Source organism: Copadichromis virginalis, linkage group LG7 (assembly GCF_057382275.1).
Source record: "Copadichromis virginalis isolate Kocher_CV1m ecotype Utaka linkage group LG7, C_Virginalis_male_GT1.1, whole genome shotgun sequence".
NCBI lineage: Eukaryota > Metazoa > Chordata > Actinopteri > Cichliformes > Cichlidae > Copadichromis > Copadichromis virginalis.
Window position 1 is genome coordinate 36085838 of NC_140624.1, and position 25923 is coordinate 36111760.

The following is a 25923-nucleotide window of genomic DNA, read 5'->3' on the forward strand; positions in this document are numbered from 1 at the left end:
ACCCCGTCATGAGCAGTTTCGTTTAGGAACAATTTTATTTTCTATTATCTACATCTGCAAAAGAAAAGAAGCAGCTTAGCTGTTGTGGAGGCTTTTAATGATTACATTGTGAGCCTCTCGTCATTTGTCGTTGGATGCTTACTTCTGCAGAGGGATATGGTTGGCAAACGTTGACAGAAGAATGATGGCAATAGACAGTAGAATAAAAGGTTTAGGACTTTGTTTGAGAAACTGGCTCATGATTGCTGATGACCTTTTGAAACGTATTATTTTAAACATTCCATGTAGCTCCATAATAAGGATATTTGAAATCGGGCAACTCACATCAAGATGATTTAGATAAAAAACAAACAAACAGCACAACAGACCAGAGGAAAACTACTGAATGAACTGAATTTGAATTTGCTCCTTGAATTATTTTAATCAGTTACTCAGCCGAGTGGTTTCCCTAAGGACCTACTTATCTTTATAACCATTCTGTGCATTTAAAAACAGATTTTGATGTGAAAAGAAGCTGTTATCACAGGCATCACCTGTGACTGTGTATTCCTCTTTTTATATCCATGATGGAGGCAGCTCTGCCTGCACGACGACGAGGACAGCAGAGACATGTACAAAGAGCAGCGGACCACACTAACAAGCGCATGTTTGGACCCCCGGACCCCCCCGCCCCACCACAAAAAGGCCAGACTGAAAGCTTTTAGTTTCAAGGCATCACAGATGCAACATCATGTTGGAAATAAAAACACAACAGACGTGTCCAACGACTGATTATTCTAAATGCTGTATAACAATCTGAAATACTTTTTTCTTTTTTTTTCTTTAGGCACAGTGATGTTCACCTGACATTATCTGCTGGGACATGAGGAAAAATTTAAATTCTTATATTCATTATAAGAAATTATCCCCTTTTTAAAAAAACAAACAAAACAAAACTCAATGCAGGACAAAGAATCAATCCTTGGGGAGTTTGAAGCATCCATCCTCTTTTCATCCACCTTGTCTCTGGATTCGTTTCGAGGCGAGTGCAAACAGGTGTAGGTGGGAGTGGTCACAATTCTTCATCCACCTGTTTCTTCTCTACTGTCTACTGTTGAAACTGGAGTTGGCACTACTGCAGCTTTCCTCATAACTAGGTGGGGGCTCTGGAACACACAGAGGCAAAGAAAAGTAAACGGGACTAGATAAGAGTTTAAGGTTATCTCGGAATTTTACTGTGATTTAATCTACTAGAGATTATAGGCCAGAAAATGCAAAACACATTGCTTAGTCATTTTGGGGAGTGGGGGGGGCGCTATCATGGCTTCCATGAGTAGTAGTGAAGTCGAACTCTGGAGCTGAAAATGTGGAAGTGCAAGAAACTGCAGACCCTTTAATGTCCACATTAAGGCTGGCTGCACATTTTAAATACCCAACTATACAGCATTACAACAGTTTCTTCCTAATCTGGAGTATTTTTATTGTTATTATCTGACAAATTATGTGGACTGCTGTGAATGGAGCCTGGCCGATACAGGACTTTATAAGACTGGTATGTACAGATATTTGGTGATTTAAAAAACAACAACCCAATATCGGCCAATATTTTTAAAACTTGAAGCATGATGATGATGCAACTCATAAATGCCTAATTAGCCATTACACCTTGCAGGTGATTGTCTGGGTGTGGTAGGTTTATTAAGTACTAACCATGAGGGTAGTCAGTAGTGCTGTACTCTGGAGGGAGAATGAGTGAACAGGAAGTGGGGGTTGGAGCAACATTTCCCTCAGTGAAGAAAGGTATGGTGGCTCCTGTGGACAAACAGAAGAGCGGAGCAGATGCATCGGGGGGATTGTGGCTAGGCGGCGCTGCCGCACCTGGTGCGTAGCTGAAGGCGCTGGGAGACATTGTGACTGCCTGGCCTGAGGGATCCTGCTGTGAGTGACTCTTTGTGGGAAGTTCCTCACTGGTAAAGCCTCCTGCACATATATCATCGCCTCGATCCTCCTCTGCTGGCGGAGCGCTGGGCATCACCCCTGCTGCACCTGCTGGACTGGTGGGTGTAGACCTCGTCGGAGACTGGTTTAAAGCGATGTTTCCGATATAGATAGGCAGAGTGACAGCTGCTTCAGGATATCTTAGTGACACCTGTAACACAAACAGAGATCCGTGAAGGGAGCAGCGGGATCAGTCCCTGTTAACTGTGCATTACTCACAGCTAATTTATTTTTTATATTCCCCCCACCCAAGTTGATCCTGTGTCTGTAGAATCTATTCTTTAAAAGTTACCACCCCTTTTGGGTACCCTTAGCAAAGACCCTTTGTTTGTGTAGAAAAGTGTCTGACACCAAGAATTAAAAGCACGTTTAATACATGCAGCCACCATTTTAACAGCTTAGAAATGACACGAGCAGATTACTTTAATAAGTTCCTCTTAAAGCAGCAGCACTCAAGAACACCAAGAAACTGCAACCTGGAAAGTTTTGCAAATTGCTTCCCCTGGCAAATCGAACCGTTTTGCCAAACTTGCAATCATACTTCAATGTAGCACTGAAAATGGTAAAAAAATATCTGAAATGATGAGTGGGGAAGAAAAAAAATATCAGATGATCTGCTATTAGCTGCAATGGTCATTTGCAAAATATCATCATAGAGGAATTTCTGAACTTCTTCCCACTTCAAAAATCTATTGTGACCTACTCATACTTTCACCTTGGACAATCACATGAATTTTTTTGATTCATTTGGATCCTACGATAATTTACTTCTTAAGGTCAACTGTCCATTAAAAGCTTCACTGCTCTATAAGACCTGCAGCTCCACTTTAGTTATTTCCTAATACTTAGATCCAAACTTAGATCCAAAAATAGCTCAGAAAATGAAAAGTTAGAATCTTTATTTGATATTTAAATATTTAGGGTCAAATTTATTTATTATTATTTATTTTAAATGACTTTTTACAGTTAACTTGTAGTACCTTCACAGCCCACCAGATGGCTGCCATCAACACTCTGTGGTCTGATTCAGAAACAATTAGGACGGCATAAAGGAAGTAGAAAAATGAAAAGCTGGAGCTGAAAAGCTTCAACTAACATATGTTAAACCTGCAAAACTGCTATCAACCTGGTATAACACACACACACACACACACACACATACACACACACCTGAATGAAATAGATGATGTCTATAAGGTTGCAGCCTGTCAGTTGTGACTGAGGGAGTGGAGGAACGATGATCTGTTCCTTCCACTCTGCATGTTTTCCTGCCTTCACTTTCGCTCCCTCCACCTCTGCAATGGTCCGTAGGTCTACCACAGGCTTGTTAGTCTTGTAGGCCACTCTCTGGTGTGACAAAGTCAAACAATTAGAAGCATGAAAAGATGTAATGGCAAATTCAAACCGCTTCACACACCACTAATGTGAAAGCTCGCAGGATAACTTACTGTTCTAGAAATGATCAAGATAACTGTTTTTATCTGAGGTAAAACGAATTTTATGTGTGTCCACATGAAAAGATTTGTTACTTGAGTGGAAATTCTGGTTTATTCTATTATTATAGAAGGTCTAAGAGTTCTCAGTCCTTCTTAAAGATGATTTACACGAACCAAGGATGAGTTAAGAAATACTGATATAACTGTCTACATTTAATAACATACCTGTACGAGACTGGCCAGTACACACCCCGTGTCCTTGCCAGATTTGTTGTGGATCTCGGTGAATAACTTGATGACCTGACCGGGGATGTAACCCTTCATGTCACTGCAAACTTTCAGCATCACAGTCCCCGACTTCACCAGGAGGTAGTTGAACTTCTTGGTGGCCACAGCAGAACTGTGATACTGAAGAGGCAGAGTTGTTGAATAAACGTCTGTCTGTCTGTACGTTGGCAGTAATTAAAAAGTTTGGCTAGCAGAAGCTGTGCAGACTCTTTATTGCAGGATAAACAGGAAACTGACAGTCATCAGGAGAAGAGACTTGATTATGAGTAGGAGGGAGAGAACCCTTTCCTGCTCTGCAACGAAATCAAATAAGCTTCGACAAAGATAAAAGTTTATTAAATAAAGAAATGCATTACAGCATTCTTTTCAATCCAGTCCTAAATGCACTGGGCAAGAATCAAAGAGAATAAAGGTGAGATCAAAGTGAAGGAAAACAAATGTGAATCAAGCACTTACAGCAATGTCTGGAACCTCATTGAGGTTAAGCATGTTGAGTAGGTAGAAGGGCTTCTGGATTTTGTAGTCCTTGGAGAAGCGTGGCGTGTCAATAGTCACCTTCACTCGGTAAACTATTTTCCCAAAGGGTCCCTCAAAGGAAGTTGGGACAGCAGCTAAGCAGGAGATTGTGGGGAAAGAAAACACAAACATGAGTGACATTGGGAATTTCAATCCAACCCACATCAATTTCTCAATAAAGCTGTAACTTACATCAAATTCAGAGGGTCATACCTTCACCGTACAAGAAAGCTAACAAGCTCAGTAAGACAGAATTTCCCCCCCAAAAAGCAAAAACTGTCTCCATAGGTGACGACTAAGTGGATCACAGGTAAACTATGTGATTAAAAGTCTAACATTTTCAAGTTCTCATACAACCAATGAGTTGTTATATTGCGGCCTGTAAACTATGGCGGGCAGAAACAGCCAATAAATAACATCACATTAAATGTATGAAATTATTTCTACATCTATTTCTGTATTTTCTACATTTTGCTTTTGCATTTCCACAAACTTGTTTGTTTCTGGTTTACAAAGTGTACTTAAGGAGTCAGCATTTCACCTTTGGGTGACTGACACAAATCAAAGGAAATGGCTGCCTCTGGTTAGGAAAAACAAAGAAGTAAATTAGACTGAAAACAATGCTGTTAGTCAGAACTATTGCAATAAAGCAAAAGTACTAGAACAGTAATAGAAAGTACAAGAAATATTTTTTAAAAAGTCATACAAATGTATATATTTCGATGACTAATTTGTGCGAGGGATTCAACGAACGACTCGATAATTTTTTTTCTTTTTAGCATTTTCTATTAAGGATTAGCAAAAACTTTCTTTTAAATTGAAAAAAAGGAAAAAAAGAAGTTTAAGTTCAATACATTTAATTGTAAATTTAAGTTAAAAAAAAATTTAAAAGAAGGACAAAAAGGAAAATTAAATGTAGAAATTCTAGAAAATGTCATATTAATGTGGCTACACTTTATTTTTTGTAGATATTTTCCCCTAGGCAGAGACTGAGCTGAAATCTGTATGCATTCCCTTGGAGATGTCATTAAACTAAGCTTTCAGATGGATTCCTGCAGGTGTCCTTAGTGAAAAAAGGACAGGCCATGTGTCTCAGGAAAAGGACAGTGAAGAAGTGGAAACTGTGAGGGTAAACATAGGAGCGTAGGAAATTCAAGAAGAGGAAAAATAACAATTCTGGGGAGACAGCAGTGAGATAGACAGAAGGGGAGAGATGTTCAGATCCAGTGAAGAGGAAAAAACACCCAAACAACAGGTTCAAAACCTGTTCATGGAGTAATCTGTGTATAAATTTCCAAGCAGAACGCACAGCAAAAGAGTTTAATGTGGTGTCAAAATAATGGCAGAGCCCCCTGGCGCAGTCTCTGTTCTAATGTGTTCCTTGATCCTCATTCAGATGTTAATGCCAGCTGCTCCAGGGACTATCTGCTGCTGCTGCTGCTGCTGTCAATAAGAATTAAGCAGGAGAGGCAGATTGTTGTTGTTTGGTTGCAGACAGCTTGGCAACTAAAATGGAGCCATCACTGGCTGACATCAGGCCGAATTTCCCTGGGGAGTGGGCTGCTCGTGGTTACTGAAAGTGGCTAAGGGTTGTAGAGCCTGTCTTGCTCCTTGGAGTGCAGACAAAATCCATAGACTGGAAACATAAGAGCCTAGAAATAACTTGGCGATGTCAAAGCCCTCCTTATGCAATGTCCGTTCATCTTTTGACCTTAAAGTGGACCCATTATAACTCTGTGTTACTCACAGTTCAAAATAATCCTTATTTAACCTACACTGAGCCTTCGTTCAGCTCCTTAGCTGATTTAACCCTCTCAGGCTCAAATTAAACTTTTTGTTGCTAATGCACAACCAAGTCCTGCAGTGGTACTTCTGAGTAAAAAAAACTCATAAAATATGTATGTTGGGTAATCAGGTTGTTGGTTTTTAACTGTTGCAAATCGGCAACGCCTGCCTCGAGAGGGTTAAACAAGTCATTTGAGCTTTTCAGCCTTTTAAGCCAACTTTCTTCTAATTGGATGTCCCTCTAAAACAGGTTTGAATAGCTTTAAGATCCCATCTCTTTTATGATTTTCAGAGCCAAGAGTAGAAGAAAAACTGTGTGAAACAGAGCATTTTGTATAAGCTGGAGACTCCATTTGTCCTTAAGAGTGTGTAGTGCCAAAAATTTGCAAAAATAAGCCTCCTCACCAACTGTCATGTATGTATTTTGATTATTGGTGACACTGTTTTTGCGGAAGATTCATTTTTATTATGATGTCTTTTGTGACTATTAGAGAAACTTTGAAAAGAATAACAAAGAAAACTTGCTAAGATATTATGATAAATGCTCAATTTTTAAACCACATGTTACAATTCAGGTAGACTCTTTTTTACCATAAAAACTCTTAAGGATCACACTGTTCATTTTAGGGTTTGTTAGCCTCTCTGAGGTACCAGCAGGGGGCAGCAGGAGCCTCTTTATCCTTCAGTTAGCCACCTCTCTGCCTGATATTTAACATGCCCTTCCCTGATGTTCTCAAGACTGGTGGGCTGAAAGGAGGGGAGGACAAAGCACGGAGGCATGAAGCCCAATTAAACAGTGACTGCACAAAAGGAGAGGGAACTAAAAATAACCCCCGGCTACCCCCCTTTGTGTGTCAGCCTGTGCCTCAGAGAGGGTGTAAGATACCAGACAGATTGCACAATGTGTGGCCTTACAGGTGCCAAGAATGTTCAGCTGATCTTTAGGGTTATTTACACACTGCAATTTTGTTATCTATCATGAGCAAAAAAAAAAAAAAACTTTTAGTAGCAATAAAAGTATCAGGAAATGGCGTACCACTCCTAAATCTTTAAACACTGATTACGTAATGTTTTTCCATTCGCCTACACACAAACTGGACCTTAACTGCTTTGTCGACAGGGGTTATCACACCTGCATCAGCATGCACCCTTCGCTGAACTGACCTAGATGGGTGATAAAACAAATCTAAGAAAACTTGTTACGGGAAGTGAGGCGGTGCTGGGCACACAGAAGAATGACGTTTCACTCACCTGGAATAACAAACTGGAACGGGAAACTGTGTTCGCCCACTCCAAGGACACCTGTAAAAAAAAAAAGGTTTACATTTATAATGACGCTTTTCTCAAAACACAGATTTTAATAGATCCATTAAGGAGGAGAGAGGCACATACTAATAAATATACATATGCTAAAATCATTATAGTAAAATTAGTAGACAGAAAAAACTGCAAATTAAAGTGAATGTGCTGTAAAATCTCATAATTTATGTCCATATTCTTTCATTAACTTTTAATTTAAGGACACGGCGTGCTGGCTGGGCTCACCTGCTTTCCCAGCAGGATGAGGTTTCTGAGACAAAACAGGCTTTAGCTGAGACGATTACAATTATCTTTTCTAGTGACTTAGACTATTAATGGTTAATAATAAGAAGTGATAAACTGCTGGGTGACACAAGTGGCAAGGTTCGAGGTTCTCTCAGCAATCATTTAAAGGCTTGGCGAGGCAGCAGCAATCAAAGCCAAGCCTTTTCCTTCCATCCCATCACATCTGCAGGCCAGCATCAGTGTGACAAGTATGACCGTTTGGATTGAAGCTAAGATAAGAATGCTCCGTGTTTTTTTTTTTTATAGCTAGCAAATTCCTAAAACAAAAGCCACAGCCCTGAGCTTTATCCTCACGAACTTTTATCTCTGGTTTAAATAAATACAATAAATAAATGTTATTCAAACTCAATCATATAAAGGGTCAGTTTTCCAGAAATGGTTTAAGCCTAGTCCAAGACCATAAACTTTTTTTCCCCCCTCAGTGAAGTTCAACTCTCACCTGAAACCTGCTGGGAGAGGTACACATTTGGTAAACTGGTGCTTACAGCCAGATGGCGCAAGTGAGAGTGGCTGAAGATGAACTACAGCGCATGTTTACTGTAATGAAGGAAAATGTAATCGACTGTGGAACAGCGGGATTCACTGATGTCTTTTTTTATTTGTTTTTGGACAACAATGGAGCTCCGTGGCGCAAAGGAAATGCAGATAAAAGCTCCTGGCCTGCACAGGAAAGCTCATTAGAATGATTACTTCTTTGTTGATTTTGGCCTTGACATGGGGTTTGTTGACAGTATGGAAAAGAAAGAGAATATCCAGTCTCATCTGTTAGTTACTGGTATAATCAGAATCCCACGCAAAGAAAGATTTATATTAAAAGGCAGACAATATTAATTATTTTTCCCATCTCTACTTTTCTCACGTTTTTCATGTTTAAATAAGCAAATGAGGCATGAGATTTAAATAAATTTGCATGATTTTCTACAGCAGAAATCAGAACGACACATAAATCCACATTAAGTTGAAAATTGTTGCTTCGCTCTGTCTAGTTGTCTAGGCAACGCTCCAATGTATTTACCACCAGGCACTGTGTCAATCAGCAGTATCTTGTGGTCTCACTGGTAGCTGTTCAAACAGTTGCCTGAAAGTTGAGGGAAAGTTGATCTCAGGTCTCAGAAAGCTGTTCATCCAAGTCTTCTTCAGTCGCCAGTTCAGGCCTGTATGCACTGTGTATTCTGACACCTGTCATCAGAGCCAAATTTGAGCTACAATAGCTCGTCTGTGCATCACTGAGCCTGGGCCGCCCATCAGCCTGTTGCTGGTTCACCACTGCTGCTTCCTTGAACCAGTTTTGATAGATACCACCAGTGCACCGCAGGAACACCCCACAAAAGCTGCAGTTGAGGGGATGCTCTGACCCAGTCGTCTCCAATTTGGCCTTTTGTCAAACTCGCTAAAATCCTTAAAATTTTCCATTTTTCCTGCTTTTAGGACAGAATATCTCCTTTGCTCCATTATATATCCTACCCACTAACCAGCGACATAATGAAGAGATAATCAGTGCTATTAACTTTACCTGTCAGTGGTGAAAACATTGTGCCTGATCGGCGTCACTATAATAAATTTTACAGAAGAGAACACACAGAAGAGAGACGCCTCTAGGGTTTTTTGTCTTTTGCACAAAAAAAAAAAAAAATCAGAGTTTGACAATTTTGAATAACCTAAAAACCAAAGTGTAGTAAAATAAACATGTCAAAGTGCATCTCATCTTATTAGCCTGAAGACAAGTTACCCATAATTTAACAAATCGCACAACTGTTGCCTGTAGCTAGAAAGAAATTCTATAAAAGAAATCAGCTAGAAAGAAATTCTGATTGAGTTCAAACTTATTTTTCACATGGGCCATCATCACATGCACCGTTTACTTTACAAGCTCAGTTAAAACTAATAACTAGATCATAAGGAAACAAAAATCGCCTTTATGTCCCCATCACACTGAGAGCACCTTGAGTCAACCAGCTTATTAATTCTGTAGATGAGCTGGCAGCCCAATTAAATTACTACAGATAGCAACATGTCCCACCTCATTAGGGACGGGCACAACATTTTCCCCTTCAGTCTACGTTTCCTGAGGGAAAGTGCTCAGACTGTGTGTGTGTATGCGTGTGTGTGCTTATCACTCAGTCCTGTTTACTGCTAATAGAAACAGTCAGTCTTAACACTGCAGTGCACACACTGCATGCAAACTGGGCCAGGACCACACGAGTGAAAGAATAAAAGACTCTTTAAAAGTCACAAATGAGGAACAACATCAATGATTATCATTATTTAACCTTATAATAATAATAACAAACATTCATTCTGCTATTAAAACCTAGCAGGACCTATTATCATAAAGAGATTATAAAGTGAGGCTCCAAATGGGCCAATCAACTTGCCTCAATATAGGTTTTTACTGGCCCCAGATCAGTGATAATCCTGAACCCTGTGTTTATTCTAGTTTACTGTATTTTTGTTCAATACCAGTTTTTGTTTTAATCAACTTCATTATTTGCTCTTTTTGGTTAAATAAAGGTTGGATAAATGAAAATAAATATATTTGTTCATCGATATTTTGATCAAGCCCCATGTTGTGCGAGATACTAGGATGACTACACAGACCTGAACTGTGACTATTTCATGTGGTTCACACAGTCTGTGTAGTCAAGGACACAATAAAAGAAAAAAAAAGATAATATTTTGCTTTTAGTGTCACCTAAGAGCCACCAATTCTCCCCGACACAGCCCAGAGGCTCACAAATATTTTGATATTTTTCAGATGACCTTACAAGGATACTTTATAAGGAAATATATATATTTTTTAGCTTTAATTATCCATCTAGATGATCTCAGTATGAAGCTTCCAGGTTTTTTGTTTTGGGTAACACTAAAACTAGGCAACCAAGTCATGATAACTAAAAAGAGACATTGCTAAGATGCACTCATGTTTTAGTTAGCAGGTGTAGACAGCAGAAAGAAAACAGTTCTGGTATTAAACTTCCTACATAAAGGTTTGTGGATTTTCTTTGAGTAACCCGGTCAATAATTTCTAGACCATTTTTTTCCGAATGTATTTTTTGGCATTTTAACATCAAAAATCCTTTTACTTTATGCTTTTACAAAGAATGCAAATGTGTCTACAACACAAACACCAAAACAGCCTTGATGCATAAATGGCAGCACAGACCAAAGACATAAACTGACAGTGGGATAAGCAGTCTCTTTTGAAAATACAGAACTACTGTTGCTGCTACTACCTTGGATTACTCACTGTAGAAATCAAAGTTTTTTAAAGTTTAAAACAACACTAGAAGGGTTTTTGGCACAAACAGTGCCTTTTTAGTAACACATTTATAAACCTAATGAAGAAGAAATATTGTCTTTGCAGAAATGCCAGTATTAGTAAATAATACTATTAAAAAACTTCCACGTGGCTTTGTCCTAAACGTGTTCTAAATATGAAGCTCTCACTTTTTAAAGTCAGTGTCCATGAAGAGCTGCTGATGTAAGCGGTCTTCACTCCCCTAACCGCCAAGCATCTGTGGCATACCACATTATCAACCAGCCACAGCGAGGGTCGCTTGCTTTGTAGAGTGTGTGTGTGTGTGTGTGTGTGTGTGTGTGTGTGTGTGTGTGTGTGTGTGTGTGTGTGTGTGTGAGAGAGAGATGATCTTCTGTCACCCTTCCTCTCTCACTCTCCCTCCGTTGCTCGACCCTTGGGGGCGAACCAGACCCTTTATGGAAGAGAGCGAGATATGGGAAAACGGCAGAGATAAAGAGGAACTCCGAGAGAGGGTGTGTCATGAATTATTTATGACCTTCTCCTTCTGGTGCCTTACGTTTCACAGTAAGGCTTTAAGTTTAACTATTGCTTCAAAGAACTTCCTGCTTTCAACGTCTCTTTCTGTTATTAAGAGGAAGATAAAAAAACTAAAAAAAAACCTCAAACCTGCCCTTCATTAAACGAAAACTCACAGATTCATGTCCCAGTTATTGGGATTAGCACTGAATCAGCACCTGGGTTTTGGTGTCAGTTTCAACAATAAGTAAATAAACAATTTCATTTCATTTAATAAAACTCTTAAATATAGCAGAAAAAAACTTTATACAACTAAAAGCTGTAAATAGAAGAAGTAATAATGATCTACGGAAGAATGTTTGCATGCAAGACCACTACATTAAAACATTTTTAACCTCGCAGCTCTCTGTTAAGGAGTCAGAGTAATATCTGACTGTGCCAGTGTGAGAACTGATGGTCTTCATCTCACAGCAATTTCTTTAACTGGAGGACCACGCTGGTACAGATAGCCCAGGGTCACACACTGGATAAATTAAATAAAATGTGAAACACTAAACTCCAGGAATTTGGGCGACATGACAAAATAACTTTTACTATCACATATTTGCCAGAAGGCCTGAGTCTTCACTTCAAAGAACAAGAACCTTCTGTTAGAAAATATTTAATAATTTGAAAGGAATTTATTTGGTCGGTGCGTAGTTATAGTGAAAACGCTTTCTAATAATACACTTCAAACCGTATTGACTTTCCTCATGTACTCATAAGCACCACTGCATGAAATGCAAAGAACTCAGAGACAAATCTTGTTTATACAATAATAATAAATTCAGAGGTTCAAGGCAATAAAATTAGATATTCTTTTTTTTTAATCAAGTTAAACAATAATACAGACTCATTACAGCTGTTCCTCTTCAGCTGTACCTCTAAACCTCATCCCACATTTACCAAAATCATCTTGATGACCCCAAAGCCTTTGAGAAAGTTTTCGTAGTGGTCTGGGTCTACTTCATGAACTCTGCTCTCTACTTACTTACTTACTTCAGGATTTTCTGGTAAAGTTTATTTATTAAGCGCTTTTCATAGACAGGTAGTCACAAAGCGCTGTACACAAAGATTAAAATAAACTGTACGATAAATAGCAAAATGCACGTCCAACTAGAACGTCCAACTATCAGTTGAAGGTCAACACTAGGGGTGGGTTTTTATAATCGATTCATCGATTAAAATCGATTCTGGCTTGGATAACGTAAAATCGATTCATTAAAATCCTGAATCGATTTTTTTATATAAATTTATTTTGTCCGAAATGCCAGAATCTCTGGTGACATCTCACAAAATTTCAAGAACCACCAAACAGTAAATGAGAGCAGGTACAGGGATTCTGCACATAGACTTAAACACAGGGCGTGACCCGCGGATCAGAATCAGTTAGATGTCGCCTTTCTCACAGTCGGGGCTGAAAGCCGACAGCTCGCTGATCCGGGTCCGCGCTTTGTGTTCACGCCCTTTATGCGCTGATTCTAAAGCTGTTAGTTTGATCTCTCTCCCAACAATATTGACCGAACCAGCAGCAAAAGAAGATCCAAACGCTTCACATAAACATCGTCATGAATTCACTCTTTTACTGTTTTGCTTCCATTGCGATGCGCAGCTCTCTCTCTCTCCCTCTCTCCCTCCCCCTCTCCCCCCCCTCTCTCGAACAGTTTCGCTTTCTTCATTATTCGCTTGCTTGTTACACAAGTCTACTGTTGCTTACAGCGGTGTCGGCCGCTGTTTTTTCCCCTTTTACATTCTTCCGAAAAGAAAACCTCATTTCTGCTGTTCAATACTGAACAAATTGAAACTTTTTAAAATTATTCAAAATGCAAAATGCTTAGCCATGTCTCTAATAAAACCGCTGTAACGTCAGAGGTAATGTTGATTAATTAATGGTTTTCTTTCGTTTTTGATGTACTGCAGAATATTTTTATAAAATCCCAGGCCAGGAAAATCACCTACATGTTTTTATGTGTTTTATCTTCAGCTACTTTGACACAAAGGCATCTGCTGTGATGCTCACACCTTGGATAAAGTCTTGAGAGTGTCAGCTTCCTTTTTATAGATACAAAAATATGTAAATGTCCTGATCTGAATTATATCTCTGACTGTCAAAATTTCCCAGATTTAAATCGAATCGAATCGAATTAAATCGAATCGTGGATCGAATCGATTCGGGACCTTGTGAATCGGAATTGAATCGATTCTAGAAATCAGTGACGATACCCAGCCCTAGTCAACACCACCTGTGTTATGCAGCAGGACAATGATCCAAAACACATCAGCAAGTGCACCTCTGAATGGCACCAAAAAGAAAAACAAATCCACAATGAAGATTTTGGAGTGGCCGACTCAAAGTCTGAGCCTAAATCTAATCGAGGTGCTTTGGCATGACCGCAAACAGGCCGTCCATGCAGCTCTTACAAAAACTCTCCAATGTGGCTGAATTAAAACTGAATTAAAACAATTCAAAGTGAAACATTTGTTGCCATTTATCATAGATGCTTGATTACAGTTCCTTTTCCCAAGGGCGGCACAGCCAATTATTAGGTTTATGGGGCAATTACTTTTTCTCTTATGACTTTTTCACTTAGGATATGCGTGTTTAGATAACCTTTTCCTTTTAAAAATAAATCAAAATTTAAAAACTGCATTTTGTATTGACTCAGATTATGTTTGTTATTAATAAACGAATTTGTTTCATGATTTGAAAATTTAAAGTCTGACTAATGTTAAAAAGAGAAATCAGGAAGGCAGAAAACACTTTCTCACAGTGCTGTATGTATATATTTTTCTTTCTTACAACATCAAAGCTGCTATGTTAATGGGTGAAGTGGGTGTGCTCATGTTTGTGTCTGCACAAACATTTCAAGATTCCTGTTCGACTTAATTTTCACCTCCCAGAAACGCCCTGCCTGACAGCTGACGAACAGTACGTGTGATTTTTCTCACACAGGCGAAAACAAAAAATGGCCACAGTCTGCTTCTTTTTTTTTTAAATTATTATTATTTTCTCTTGTTTTTAATGTTCTGTGTATTTGTCTACTTTAGTTTTGTTTGTGTTGGTTTCCTCGTCTTCTCTTTTTCTTGTTTCCTGTTTTATTTTTGGTAATGACTTTTGCCAAAGGCATTCGGAGGATGGAGGAAAGAGGAAACTTCGGTCTGCTTGAAGATAATCAAACTTTCTGCCTCTCATTATTTGTGTCTATAAAGTTAATAAAACATATATCTTGTCACTTTAATTAGAAGTGGGGGCGATCGTGGCTCAGGAGTTGACAGTTCGTCTTGTAATCGGAAGGTTGCAGGTTCGAGCCCCGGCTCCGACAGTCTCGGTCGTTGTGTCCTTGGGCAAGACACTTCACCCGTTGCCTACTGGTGGTGGTCAGAGGGCCCGGTGGCGCCAGTGTCCGGCAGCCTCGCCTCTGTCAGTGCGCCCCAGGGCAGCTGTGGCTACTATGTAGCTTGCCATCACCAGTGTGTGAATGTGTGTGTGAATGGGTGGATGACTGAATGTAGTGTAAAGCGCTTTGGGGTACTTAGGGACTAAGTAAAGCGCTATACAAATACAGGCTATTTACCATTTAGCCACTTTATTATGTACACCTTGCTAATAGGTAGACTGCCTTTTGCCCTAAGAGCAGCTTTAATCCTTCATGGTATAGACACGATGCTGGACCCATTCCTCACAGATTTTATTCGACTTTCACATGATAACAGACTGCACACTTGTTGGCTGCACAATAAAGCAAATGACCCATTCCACCAGATCCCAAAGGTGCTGGATTGGATTGAGATCTGGTGACTGTGGAGGCCATTTGACTGTAGTCAACAAAATAAAAACAGAAAAAAAGCACTTAATCATGATGTGAACCTTGTGACATGGTGTATTTATTGTGACGATAGCATTCATTAAAGGAAGGGTACAGTCTGCGCCATTTTGGTGGCGCTTCTGAGGCCACTATTATAGATCTTGGTTCACTGGCACAGTATGTTAAACCAGTCATCACTAATCTGGGAGTTAAAATAGAGGCAAATCTTAAACTTGAAAGCCAGGTCAGAGCTGTTGTAAGATCTAGCTTTTTTCATTTGAGGGAATTAGCCAAAATAAAGCCTATCTTATCGAAACAGCATTTTGAGACAGTAATCCATGCCTTTGTTACTTCTAGGCTGGATTATTGTAACGCACTTTATTTTGGGGTTAGTGATGCGTCCATTAGGCGCCTGCAGGTTGTGCAAAATGCTGCAGCACGTCTTTTAACTGGAACAAAAAAGTTTGAGCACATTACCCCAATTTTAATTTCACTCCACTGGCTACCTGTACATTTTAGGATTGTTTTTAAAATTCTCTTATTTGCTTTTAAATCTCTTAATGGCCTGCCCCCCCCCCCCCCACCTCTCGGAGCTACTACAACCATATACACCTCCCCGTTCCCTTAGGTCCGCCAATCAGCAGCTCCTTAAGGTACCAAAAACTAAGTATAAATCTAAAGGTGATCGTGCTTTTGCTGTAGTTGCTCCAAAGTTGTGGAATGATCTACCCTTGCATGTTAGGCAGGCCTCTTCTCTCTTGACTCAATTTGTTTTGACATGTTTCAATTTATTTTAGTTTTTTAGTTATTTATTTTATCTTATCTCATTTTAATTTTCTTTACTTATGCTTTTAGCATGTACAGCACTTTGTGAACTCTGGTTTTATGTTAAAGTGCTTTATAAATAAAGGTGGTATGGTATGGTATAAAGCGATGGACATGGCCAGCAGCACTCAGTTTCAAACTCGGTTCATTTGGTTCTAATGCCTCTTTTCCACTAGCACCTAGCGGCTTGACTCAACTCTGTTAGTTAGTCTTCCATTACAATTGAGTGCCACCTCAATATGAACGGGGTCGTTACAGCAAGGCAGTCCGAAAGTCCTGTGACATCACTTGTATGCGACACAAACACAACACAACAATGGTCTAGCAAGTCTGGCCATGTTCCTCTGATCTTTGCCTTTTTTTTTTTTTTTTTTTTTACCTATATAGTGAAATAAAATAAAATAAAAAAATCCAAGAAATACTGAAAATACAACTCTTCAATCTGAAATGTTGAAAAAGTATGAAGTAGCATAGCAAGCACCTGAATACTATATTTAAGTAAAGTACTTGACTAAATCTACTCTCCAGCATTGTGTGGCTGAAGTTTCTATCATGCGCTGAAGAACGCAGCCCTGAGAGTTAAACATTGAACTGTTTGCTGTTTTAACCAGCATGGACTGCATGCTCTAATGCCTGCTATTGTGTCCCACAGTGTGATTTGCATTTACAACAGATTTCATGCATGCGTGGCACATTTCACCTTCTGTTTATGGGCTGCAACACATACAAAAGATGGAAGATCGTACTCGCAAAAGAAGGTCTTGTAAGCTCTTATTTCCGTAGGCAGGAGGAACAGCACAGTGCAGCACAGCATGTTGGTACAGAGACACTCAGGGGAGAAAAATACTCTAACCTGCTCTCTGTGGGGGCTCTCCAACCGTCTCATCAGTGCTTCTTGACTCTGATTGGCTATGTCTCACCTCAGAGAGGAGACAGGCTTCAGGGGACTGTTACTCTGAGTAACTCTTCATTAGGCTGCAAAAACTAGGGTTGTGCCCGAGGCACACCAAAGACAAGGCAAAAATTTCAAAGCCATCTGTATGCATATCTGCAGAAAATAACTTTTACGTTGTCTGGAATGATCTCAAAGACAATTTTGATTGTATTCTCAGTAGAAAGCACTTTTGACACCTATAATTTTTTGCTGAGCAGGACTAGCTTACACTTTCACACAAACATACATTCTTGCTACCCAAGGATCTGATGCTGAGATTACAGACGACAGTGTCTCATTCTCGCTCTCTGATGTGAAGATGAACAATAAAAGGAAAATGACAGAGAATGACTTTGATCTACTAAAAATGACCCAAGTTATGTTGGTTGTGTCACACTAAATGAACATATAATCGCTTGAACATAAAAATGTGTAATCACGTTGTGCACAGGTGCATGCATGTCAGCCTACAGGGGAAAAAGATGATTTCTAAACAATGTGATCAACTGTTTAAAATGGCTTTAAATATGTGAGCAATATTTATACAATCTACAAGCTCAACCACTGGACTGGGTGCAGTTTTGACTGTTTTCCCACTCTTAAACTAGTCGATCGGTCAAATTCTTTTCCCCTGTTAGAGGAAAGCAAAAACCTCTGAAGGCCACTGTAACATTAGCTCTATTCCAGAAGATTTTCATTAAACTGAATGGGGTAAAAAGCCAGTCGCCATGAGTCAAGTCTTACAGTTGTGCCATGACAAGGAGGTTCTGATATTTGTTGGGATATAGGTTGGGAGATAAATCTGTCATCAGCAAAGAAAGATGCAAAGTTCACATACTCTAATGATCATATCAGTGTTTTTTTTTTTTTTGACTTGGAGTATATTCTTTTTTTAAATGATGATTTATTTTGGGGCTTTTTTGCCTTTATTTGACAGTTTTGCATTGAAAAGCAGACAGAAAAGGGTAGAATGAGCAGGGGAGGACACACAGCAAAGGGCTGAAGGTCAGCCTCAAACCTGGGTCACTGCATTTCAACAATAAGGTACATGGGAACCTGCTGAACCAGTGAGCCACACCTGCAGTATGTCCACTGCTTTCAAGATACAGGTTTGGTCTTACTGTCGTGCAGATCTAAGCAGCATATCCTTAAGTTTTTTCATAGAGTGCACATACAAATAATGAGCAACAGCTGCCTAGAAAAAAGAGCAAGTGTATGCCAATGGTTTTTAACCTCTCTAGAAGTGTGATAACCTATCAGAGTGTGAAAATATTGATTTACCTTTCTCGGCAACAGACAGCGTGCTGTTTAAGTACTGTTCCTCCACATTATATGCTGTGCTGTTTGCTGTGTTGGAGACCCCACAGGAGCCATGACAGTTGACCTTGATGGCTGCAGAGAGAGGACAGAAAAGAAGAGTCAATCTTCTGTCTTAAACAAATAGTTTATGATCAATCACAAAGTGTAAAAAAACAAAACAAAGAACCCCACCATTGCTTTGCTTTGCTACTGAAATCTCCCATTAAATTTAATTCAGGATTCTTTAAGTTGCATGGCTTTGTTGTCTAGTGCTTGTGGATAGATGGTGATCAACACTAAAAAGCTTGCCAAAGATATGACACTAACTTGCACAATCCAAAAATTAAATTAGCTAGTTTGAACCATTATTCAAACAAATTAACGTTTGTCTATGTGGTTCTGAATTAAAATTTTCTGTTTTGAGGTTTGTTATCTATACGTAGCTTCCATTAACCACACAAGGTGAATGTCAGCGAGTCTTGCAGCAGTCGCTGTCTGTGAAAGTGCTGAACCTCGGCCTTGACTCATTTCATTGTATTTCTTTGGGGCTTTTTGTGTACTGACTTTTTTCCCCTCTCTTTGTGTTTTAAAATCCCAACTAGGGAAAATAAATAAATGCATACACTTCTTTTTATTTATTTAATCTACTAAAATGGATAAAGTAAAATTATCTCCATGACTTTTTAGTTGACAGAAATCTAAACTGTCATCAGAAAGCAGCCAGTGTTTATACAAGACAGGATTTTGGCAATCGTTTTCCTCTTCTGCGATCCATATGGACTGCTCACCTGCAGGGAGCCAAAGCCCAGTCAAACGTGCCTACAAACAGAGACCATAAAGCTTCCAGTACAAATAAATCTCGTCCCTGTCCTTTAGATTCTGCATTCTGCACAAATATCCATTAATAGAGAAGAAATATAACCATAAAACAATTTTTTAAAAAGTGTCCCGTTCAGCATCCATCTGTGCTTCTTGCACTGTATGTTTCGATCTTTGGTGGGTTTGTTTTATGCCTGTCCCGGACCATTTTTCAACCAAGCAGTGTTTAACCTATGTATAATCTCATTCATGACAGCTATATGCTGTTTTTTTTTTTTGGAAGACTGCATGTAAGCACCAGTGCATGGATTTTGAAAATCCCTGTCTTTAGACTCTGTGCAGGGAAACACCTATGTAAACAGACACAACTGCTGTACCATATATAATATGCTGGATAAGCAGTTATGAAAGTAGATGGATGGATGGATGTTCTTGGAAAAAGTCCTCTTATCTTACTGCAGTGAATTCAGGCAACACTGTATAAAAAATACAGACCAGCACTGATTAGCATAAGAATGACTCACAAAGAGGGGACACTCTACTAAATCACTGAGGGCCTGTCCTGTTGGTTGTGTGCATTCTGCAGCAGTGATAAATAATCTGTCAGAACAGGCTGTGAAAAGAGTCTGAGTAAACAGATGGCAACCAGAAACCTTATTAGGGAACTGTTGTGAAACTGAAGAGGGTTTTGTATATAAAATGATGGTCGCATCAAGTGTGACTAGTTTGGATTATAGCACTGCTTCTGCTTTAGCAGGCAAATCCACAACTGGGTGTTTGTTGTGATGCAATAGGCTAGATAAATCACAATGTTACAGCACAATGACTGAATGTACCTGGACGAAAAGCAGTTCAACTAAACATCAGCCCACAGGATGTTGTAACTGAAAGAAGGTTCCGCTCGCTCAGCGCACAGGAAACCGTGTTATCTTTTCACAATCCTGTATCATTTCTACTCTGCAAAAAAGTTCACACTGATGTGACTGACGTCAGCAACAATCAACTGTCAAGAGAGACAAAAACTGTTTAAGTGATTCTCAGGAACACGCTGGCCTCAGACTCCAACTCATACACTCAAAAAAAAAAGTGAAATTGGGTAGTTATTACATTTACAAGAGTTTCTATGGTGAACATAATAAGTTGTGTATGAGCTGCATGAAATTCAACAACTTCACGCTTGTTAAATTTATTTTTGTTGAGATGACGTCACCTAATCAAGCAAGAGTGGTTAGTTGCCTGGACAAGATCACGCGAGATTTCAAACCCCAGGAAAATCACTGGGGGCTATAAGAAGCAGAAAAGCATACACACACCACGTGTATGCTATTGCTATTTATTGTGCTTTGTGACAGCTCAGTGGTGCGGTGGACAGCACTGTTGCCTCACAGCAAGAAGGTCCCGAGTCCTTTCTTTTTGTATGGAGTTTGCATGAGGAAATGAAAATCCTCTAAAAACATTCACAAACACACACTCAGAAACACTACCACTGAGACAGAAGTTAGAGGATTACACAGAAGGATGGTGCATCTGCATCGCCTTTTCATAAAGCAGATAGAAGGGCTAATGTCTCACGATGACACCCAGCTTTCTTTGCTTTACATTTTTGTCAGAGAGCCACAGCCACTGATCGCAAGGTCGGTGGTCCAATCCCTGGCTCATCCAACCTGCATACTGAAGAATCTTGATGCAAAATAGTTTCCATTGGAGTGGGAATTTTAGGTTACAAAGTGCTCAGGCATATAAAATAACGTATGAGTGAATGAGGCTTATAGTACGAATGCACTTTGTGTCCACAAATTAAGAAGAAAAGCACTTTACAAGCAATAGTCCACTGTACCTTTTCATTCCATTAAAAGTGTAAAACCTAAGCGACTGGCCCTGTTAGATTTGTATTTCTGGCAATGTTGGGAAGTAACTACTACTACTGTACAAATACTTAATTACTGTACTTAAGTAGGAGTTTCAGGTACCTTTAGTTGAGTATTTCCTTCTAACAACTTTTTACTTTTTTACATTTTTAAAACGGGCTCGCTTTTGGTTTAAGTCACTTGAGGGGTATAATTTCACATCACTGCGGGCCTTCAAACATTGATGTGGTTTGAGCCTCAACAGTGAACAACAGGGCTCCAAGACTGGCAGTGGTAGGGTTTCACTACAATTTTTACTTGTGTTATTCAATAGCACAAGTCATAAAACGTTTTTAGCATCTAAACGTAACACATTTTTAAGATAAGATAAGATAAGATAGAACTTTATTAATCCCTCGGGTGGGTTCCTCTGGGAAATTCGACTTCCAAAAAGCACAGCAACGACCGAAGTTACAGTCACAGAATTGTTATATATATATATATATATAAAAAAAAAAAACACCCAGCACGCCCCTGCGGGCGGTTTATCCTTCAAGCTCGGGTCCTCTACCAGAGGCCTGGGAGCTTGAGGGTCCTGCGCAGTATCTTAGCTGTTCCCAGGACTGCGCTCTTCTGGACAGAGATCTCCGATGTTGTTCCCGGGATCTGCTGGAGCCACTCGCCTAGCTTGGGAGTCACCGCACCTAGTGCTCCGATTACCACGGGGACCACCGTTACCTTCACCCTCCACATCTTCTCGAGCTCTTCTCTGAGCCCTTGGTATTTCTCCAGCTTCTCGTGTTCCTTCTTCCTGATATTGCTGTCATTCGGAACCGCTACATCGATCACTACGGCCGTCTTCTTCTGTTTGTCTACCACCACTATGTCCGGTTGGTTAGCCACCACCATTTTGTCCGTCTGTATCTGGAAGTCCCACAGGATCTTAGCTCGGTCATTCTCCACCACCCTTGGGGGCATCTCCCATTTTGACCTCGGGACTTCCAGGTTATACTCCGCACAGATGTTCCTGTACACTATGCCGGCCACTTGGTTATGGCGTTCCATGTATGCCTTGCCTGCTAGCATCTTGCACCCTGCTGTTATGTGCTGGATTGTCTCTGGGGCATCTTTACACAGCCTGCACCTGGGGTCTTGCCTGGTGTGATAGACCCCAGCCTCTATGGATCTTGTACTCAGAGCTTGTTCTTGTGCTGCCATGATCAGTGCCTCTGTGCTGTCTTTCAGTCCAGCTTTGTCCAGCCACTGGTAGGATTTCTGGATATCAGCCACCTCCTCTATCTGCCGGTGGTACATACCGTGCAGGGGCCTGTCCTTCCATGATGGTTCCTCGTCTCCCTCCTCTTTCTTGGGTTTCTGCTGCCTGAGGTATTCACTGAGCACTCGGTCAGTTGGGGCCATCTTCCCAATGTATTCTTGGATGTTCGTTGTCTCCTCCTGGACTGTGGTGCTGACACTCACCAGTCCCCGGCCCCCTTCCTTCCGCTTAGCGTACAGCCTCAGGGTGCTGGACTTGGGGTGAAACCCTCCATGCATGGTAAGGAGCTTTCTTGTCTTTATGTCAGTGGCTTCTATCTCCTCCTTTGGCCAGCCTATTACCCCAGCAGGGTACCTGATCACGGGCAGGGCGTACGTGTTGATGGCCAGGATCTTGTTCTTACCATTCAGCTGACTCCTCAGGACTTGCCTGACCCTCTGCAGGTACTTGGTGGTTGCAGCTTTTCTAGCGGCCTCTTCATGGTTCCCATTCGCCTGCGGGATCCCCAAGTACTTGTAACTGTCCTCTATGTCTGCAATGTTGCCTTCTGGTAGTTCAATCCCCTCAGTTCTGACTACCTTCCCTCTCTTTGTTACCATCCGACTACACTTCTCCAGTCCGAATATATATATATATACATACACACACACACACACACACACACACACACACACACACACACACACACACACACACACACACACACACACACACACATATATAAATACAGAAACAAATATAAATAAAATATACAAAGGGGATAAATAGAATAAATAGGAATAAAAATAAAAATACAAGTGAATTGCACATTTCAAGTATTGAGTCTATTGCACTGTTGACTATTTACAAAAAGTATTGCACAAGGTATTGTACAGTGAGGTGAAGAGGCACTACAGCTTAGTTGTTCCCCCCCTCCTTTGTCCTCCTGTCTCCCCTCCCTCTCCCCTCCAGAGAGGAGTTAAACAGTTTGATGGCGTGTGGGACAAAGGAGTTTTTAAGTCTGTTAGTTCTTGTCTTGGGGAGAAGCAACCTGTCACTGAACAGACTCTTCTGATTGTTTATGGCCGTGTGCAGAGGATGCCCAGCATTGTTCATAATGTCCATCAGTTTCTTTAATGTCCTTTTCTCTGCCACTGTCACCAGAGTGTCCAGCTTCATGCCGACCACAGAGCTAGCCCTCCTGATCAGTTTCTCCAGCCTGGATGAGTCCCTCTTTGCTGTGCTGCTCCCCCAGCACACCACAGCATAGAAAAGTACTCCAGCAACCACCGACTGGTAAAACATCCTCAGGAGCTTCCTGCAGATGTTAAAAGACCTCAGCCTCCTGAGGAAGTACAGTCGGCTTTGGGCTTTTTTATACAGGTGCTCTGTGTTGCATGACCAAAGTTTAGGTTTTTGCCAAACCTAAACTAGCAAGTTAATAAATAAACCAGATATGAAAGCTCTCAAAGGGATGCAAACCTGGATTTCTTAGTCATTATCCCAGGAAGTTGTACCACCACCACCCCAAGCCTCCATGTGTAGAGCCTGTTCAACAGCTGCTTTAGTAGCAGCTGGAATATCAGGGTACCATAGGACAGCTTGGGGAGAGGCATCTGACAAAGCTGCATTATACAATGCATTGGGATAAGAACACTTTGATCATGAATGACAGTTGTCAGCACTCTACACTAAATCAGTTAAGATCTCCACAAAAAGAGGAAAAAAAAAAAAGCATAAACACAGACTGTGCTCTAAACAGTATTCTACCACAGACTGTTTGCCCAATCACAGGCTCACACACACCCACGCAAGATTCAGCTCTGGTATCTCACAAAGACACACACACTCTCTCTCTTTCTGTCACACTCTCAGAGTGGCAGATGGCTGAGCTCTCCACACCGCCAGGGCTGCTGGCACAGTTTCCGGTAAGAGGGAGGGCTTTTACTGTTAAAAATAAAACCTCCAAAACTGCAGCTCACTAAACGAGGTGGTGCCCTTGAGCCATGCAGACTAAGTCCACTTACGGTCATGAATTAAAACTCATTGTGCTCCTCCAGCTATAAGCCTTATTCATGGAAATTACAGACACATTCATTCTCCCCTGTTAACACAAAATGTGAGCAGTTATCACACGTCAGAAATGAAAAGCAGAGTGATATGACAGAAAAGAGATCCACTCATACCATGAGATATTATTTACAGATGTCTGCTGTGGAAACATTAAAAGCTCAGCCTATGAAAGGTCAGCGCATGGGTAATCTGTTAATATTCACAGTAGCAGCAACAGGAAGAGAAGCTGCAGCAATAATTTTGTTATGAGAGAGAAGCAGCTCTGGCAGTGAGACCGAGCGTCTGCTGCCTGACAATGGGCACGCACGTGGAGCCAGATGGACCATGAGCAAAATTAAGGCACTTAGTACGACACAAATATGTAGACACAAAGATGATGTGTCATCAAGTTCCACCACAGAATCGCAAAAAAATACCTTAAACTTTGGGCTTGTCTGGTCCCTTAAAAGATTTAAAGAGACGAAAAATTATGCAGATATTAGTGACAAATGAAAAACGATTACTAGGGCTGCACGATTAATCGTTAGAAAATCGCGATCTCGATTCATACTTATGTGCGATCTCATTTCCAAATGACAACGATAAAAAAATAAAAATAAAAAAAAAGACGATGACGATTGTACCGCATTTTGATCCGGGACGTAATCTGCATGAAAACAAGCGCTCACTCCTCCTGCTCAACAAATGACAAGGGCGGAGCCTTATACCACGTGATACAGAAGCTGTGCCGTGTGATGCTAAAATTAGCAGGGAAAAAACAACGGAGAGCACGTCAGGGATGACGAGAAAGTGACAGGAGAAAATCCGTCCCTGTCAACCACCCAAACATCAATAACGGGAACCTTATACAGCGCTTCCCTATACCCGTCGAACTCCCGCAGGCACAAAGAAATTACGGAGGCTATCACTTATCACCCGACCAAAGATATGGCTCCCATCAACACTGCAAAACGAGGGATTTAGGAAAATGATCAACACCCTAGACAAACGCTACACAGTGCCATCCTGCAACTATTTTTCTATTGTTGCACTACCTGCTCTATACACGCAGTGTCAAGCAACGGTGGAGACGGAATTTCAAGCAGTACAACATTTTGCGGCAACAACAAAACGTGAGACATTTGTTGTTTTTATGTTTATTTATTGTTTTTATGTTCAGTCTCAACTGTTACGAAGTTGATGTGCAGTTAATAAGTGCAATAAATATTTATACTGGAAAAGAGAATCGTGAGAGTATCGTGATCTCAATTCTAAGCCAAAAAAATCGTGATTCTCATTTTATGCAAAATCGTGCAGCCCTAACGATTACCCTTATCAACCACCTCCTTCCTTCCTCGTTTATCGTTGGTGCTGATTGGGCGCTCAGCCACTCCTGCATGCATATAATAAATGGTAAAATTGGCCTGCATTTGTAAAGGCACAGAAAGAAGAGGGGTTTATTGGTCCCCCTCTTTCATCAATGGCAGCCTTTCCCCTTAGTTGTCTTTTGCATTTTTATCTTATTTGTAGTAGTTGCAGTAATCCTTTTCAGATTAACTGCAGCAACACTGTGGTAACTCATATGCTAAGTTCCTCTGAATTGTGGATTTCAGGGGCTGTGAAACATTCTTATTTAATACCTGGAAGAAATGTTATTCTCTGTGA

The 25923-nt window shown here is 40.5% G+C and overlaps 1 protein-coding gene across 1 annotated transcript in view; it reads right to left on the reverse strand.

Moving 5' to 3' along the window:
• Positions 1 to 5: 5 nt before the first annotated feature.
• The window catches only part of arrdc1b (arrestin domain containing 1b), a 56060-nt gene continuing 30142 nt past the window's right edge, over positions 6 to 25923 (reverse strand). The window contains exons 2-8 of the mRNA XM_085463215.1: positions 18268 to 18378; positions 7254 to 7304; positions 4158 to 4312; positions 3639 to 3821; positions 3148 to 3324; positions 1690 to 2128; positions 6 to 1145 (exon numbers count right to left, since the gene is read on the reverse strand). Of these exons, the coding sequence (XP_085319341.1) occupies positions 1081 to 1145; positions 1690 to 2128; positions 3148 to 3324; positions 3639 to 3821; positions 4158 to 4312; positions 7254 to 7304; positions 18268 to 18378 (1181 nt within the window). The 3' untranslated portion in view covers positions 6 to 1080. The remainder of the gene's footprint in view (positions 1146 to 1689; positions 2129 to 3147; positions 3325 to 3638; positions 3822 to 4157; positions 4313 to 7253; positions 7305 to 18267; positions 18379 to 25923) is intronic.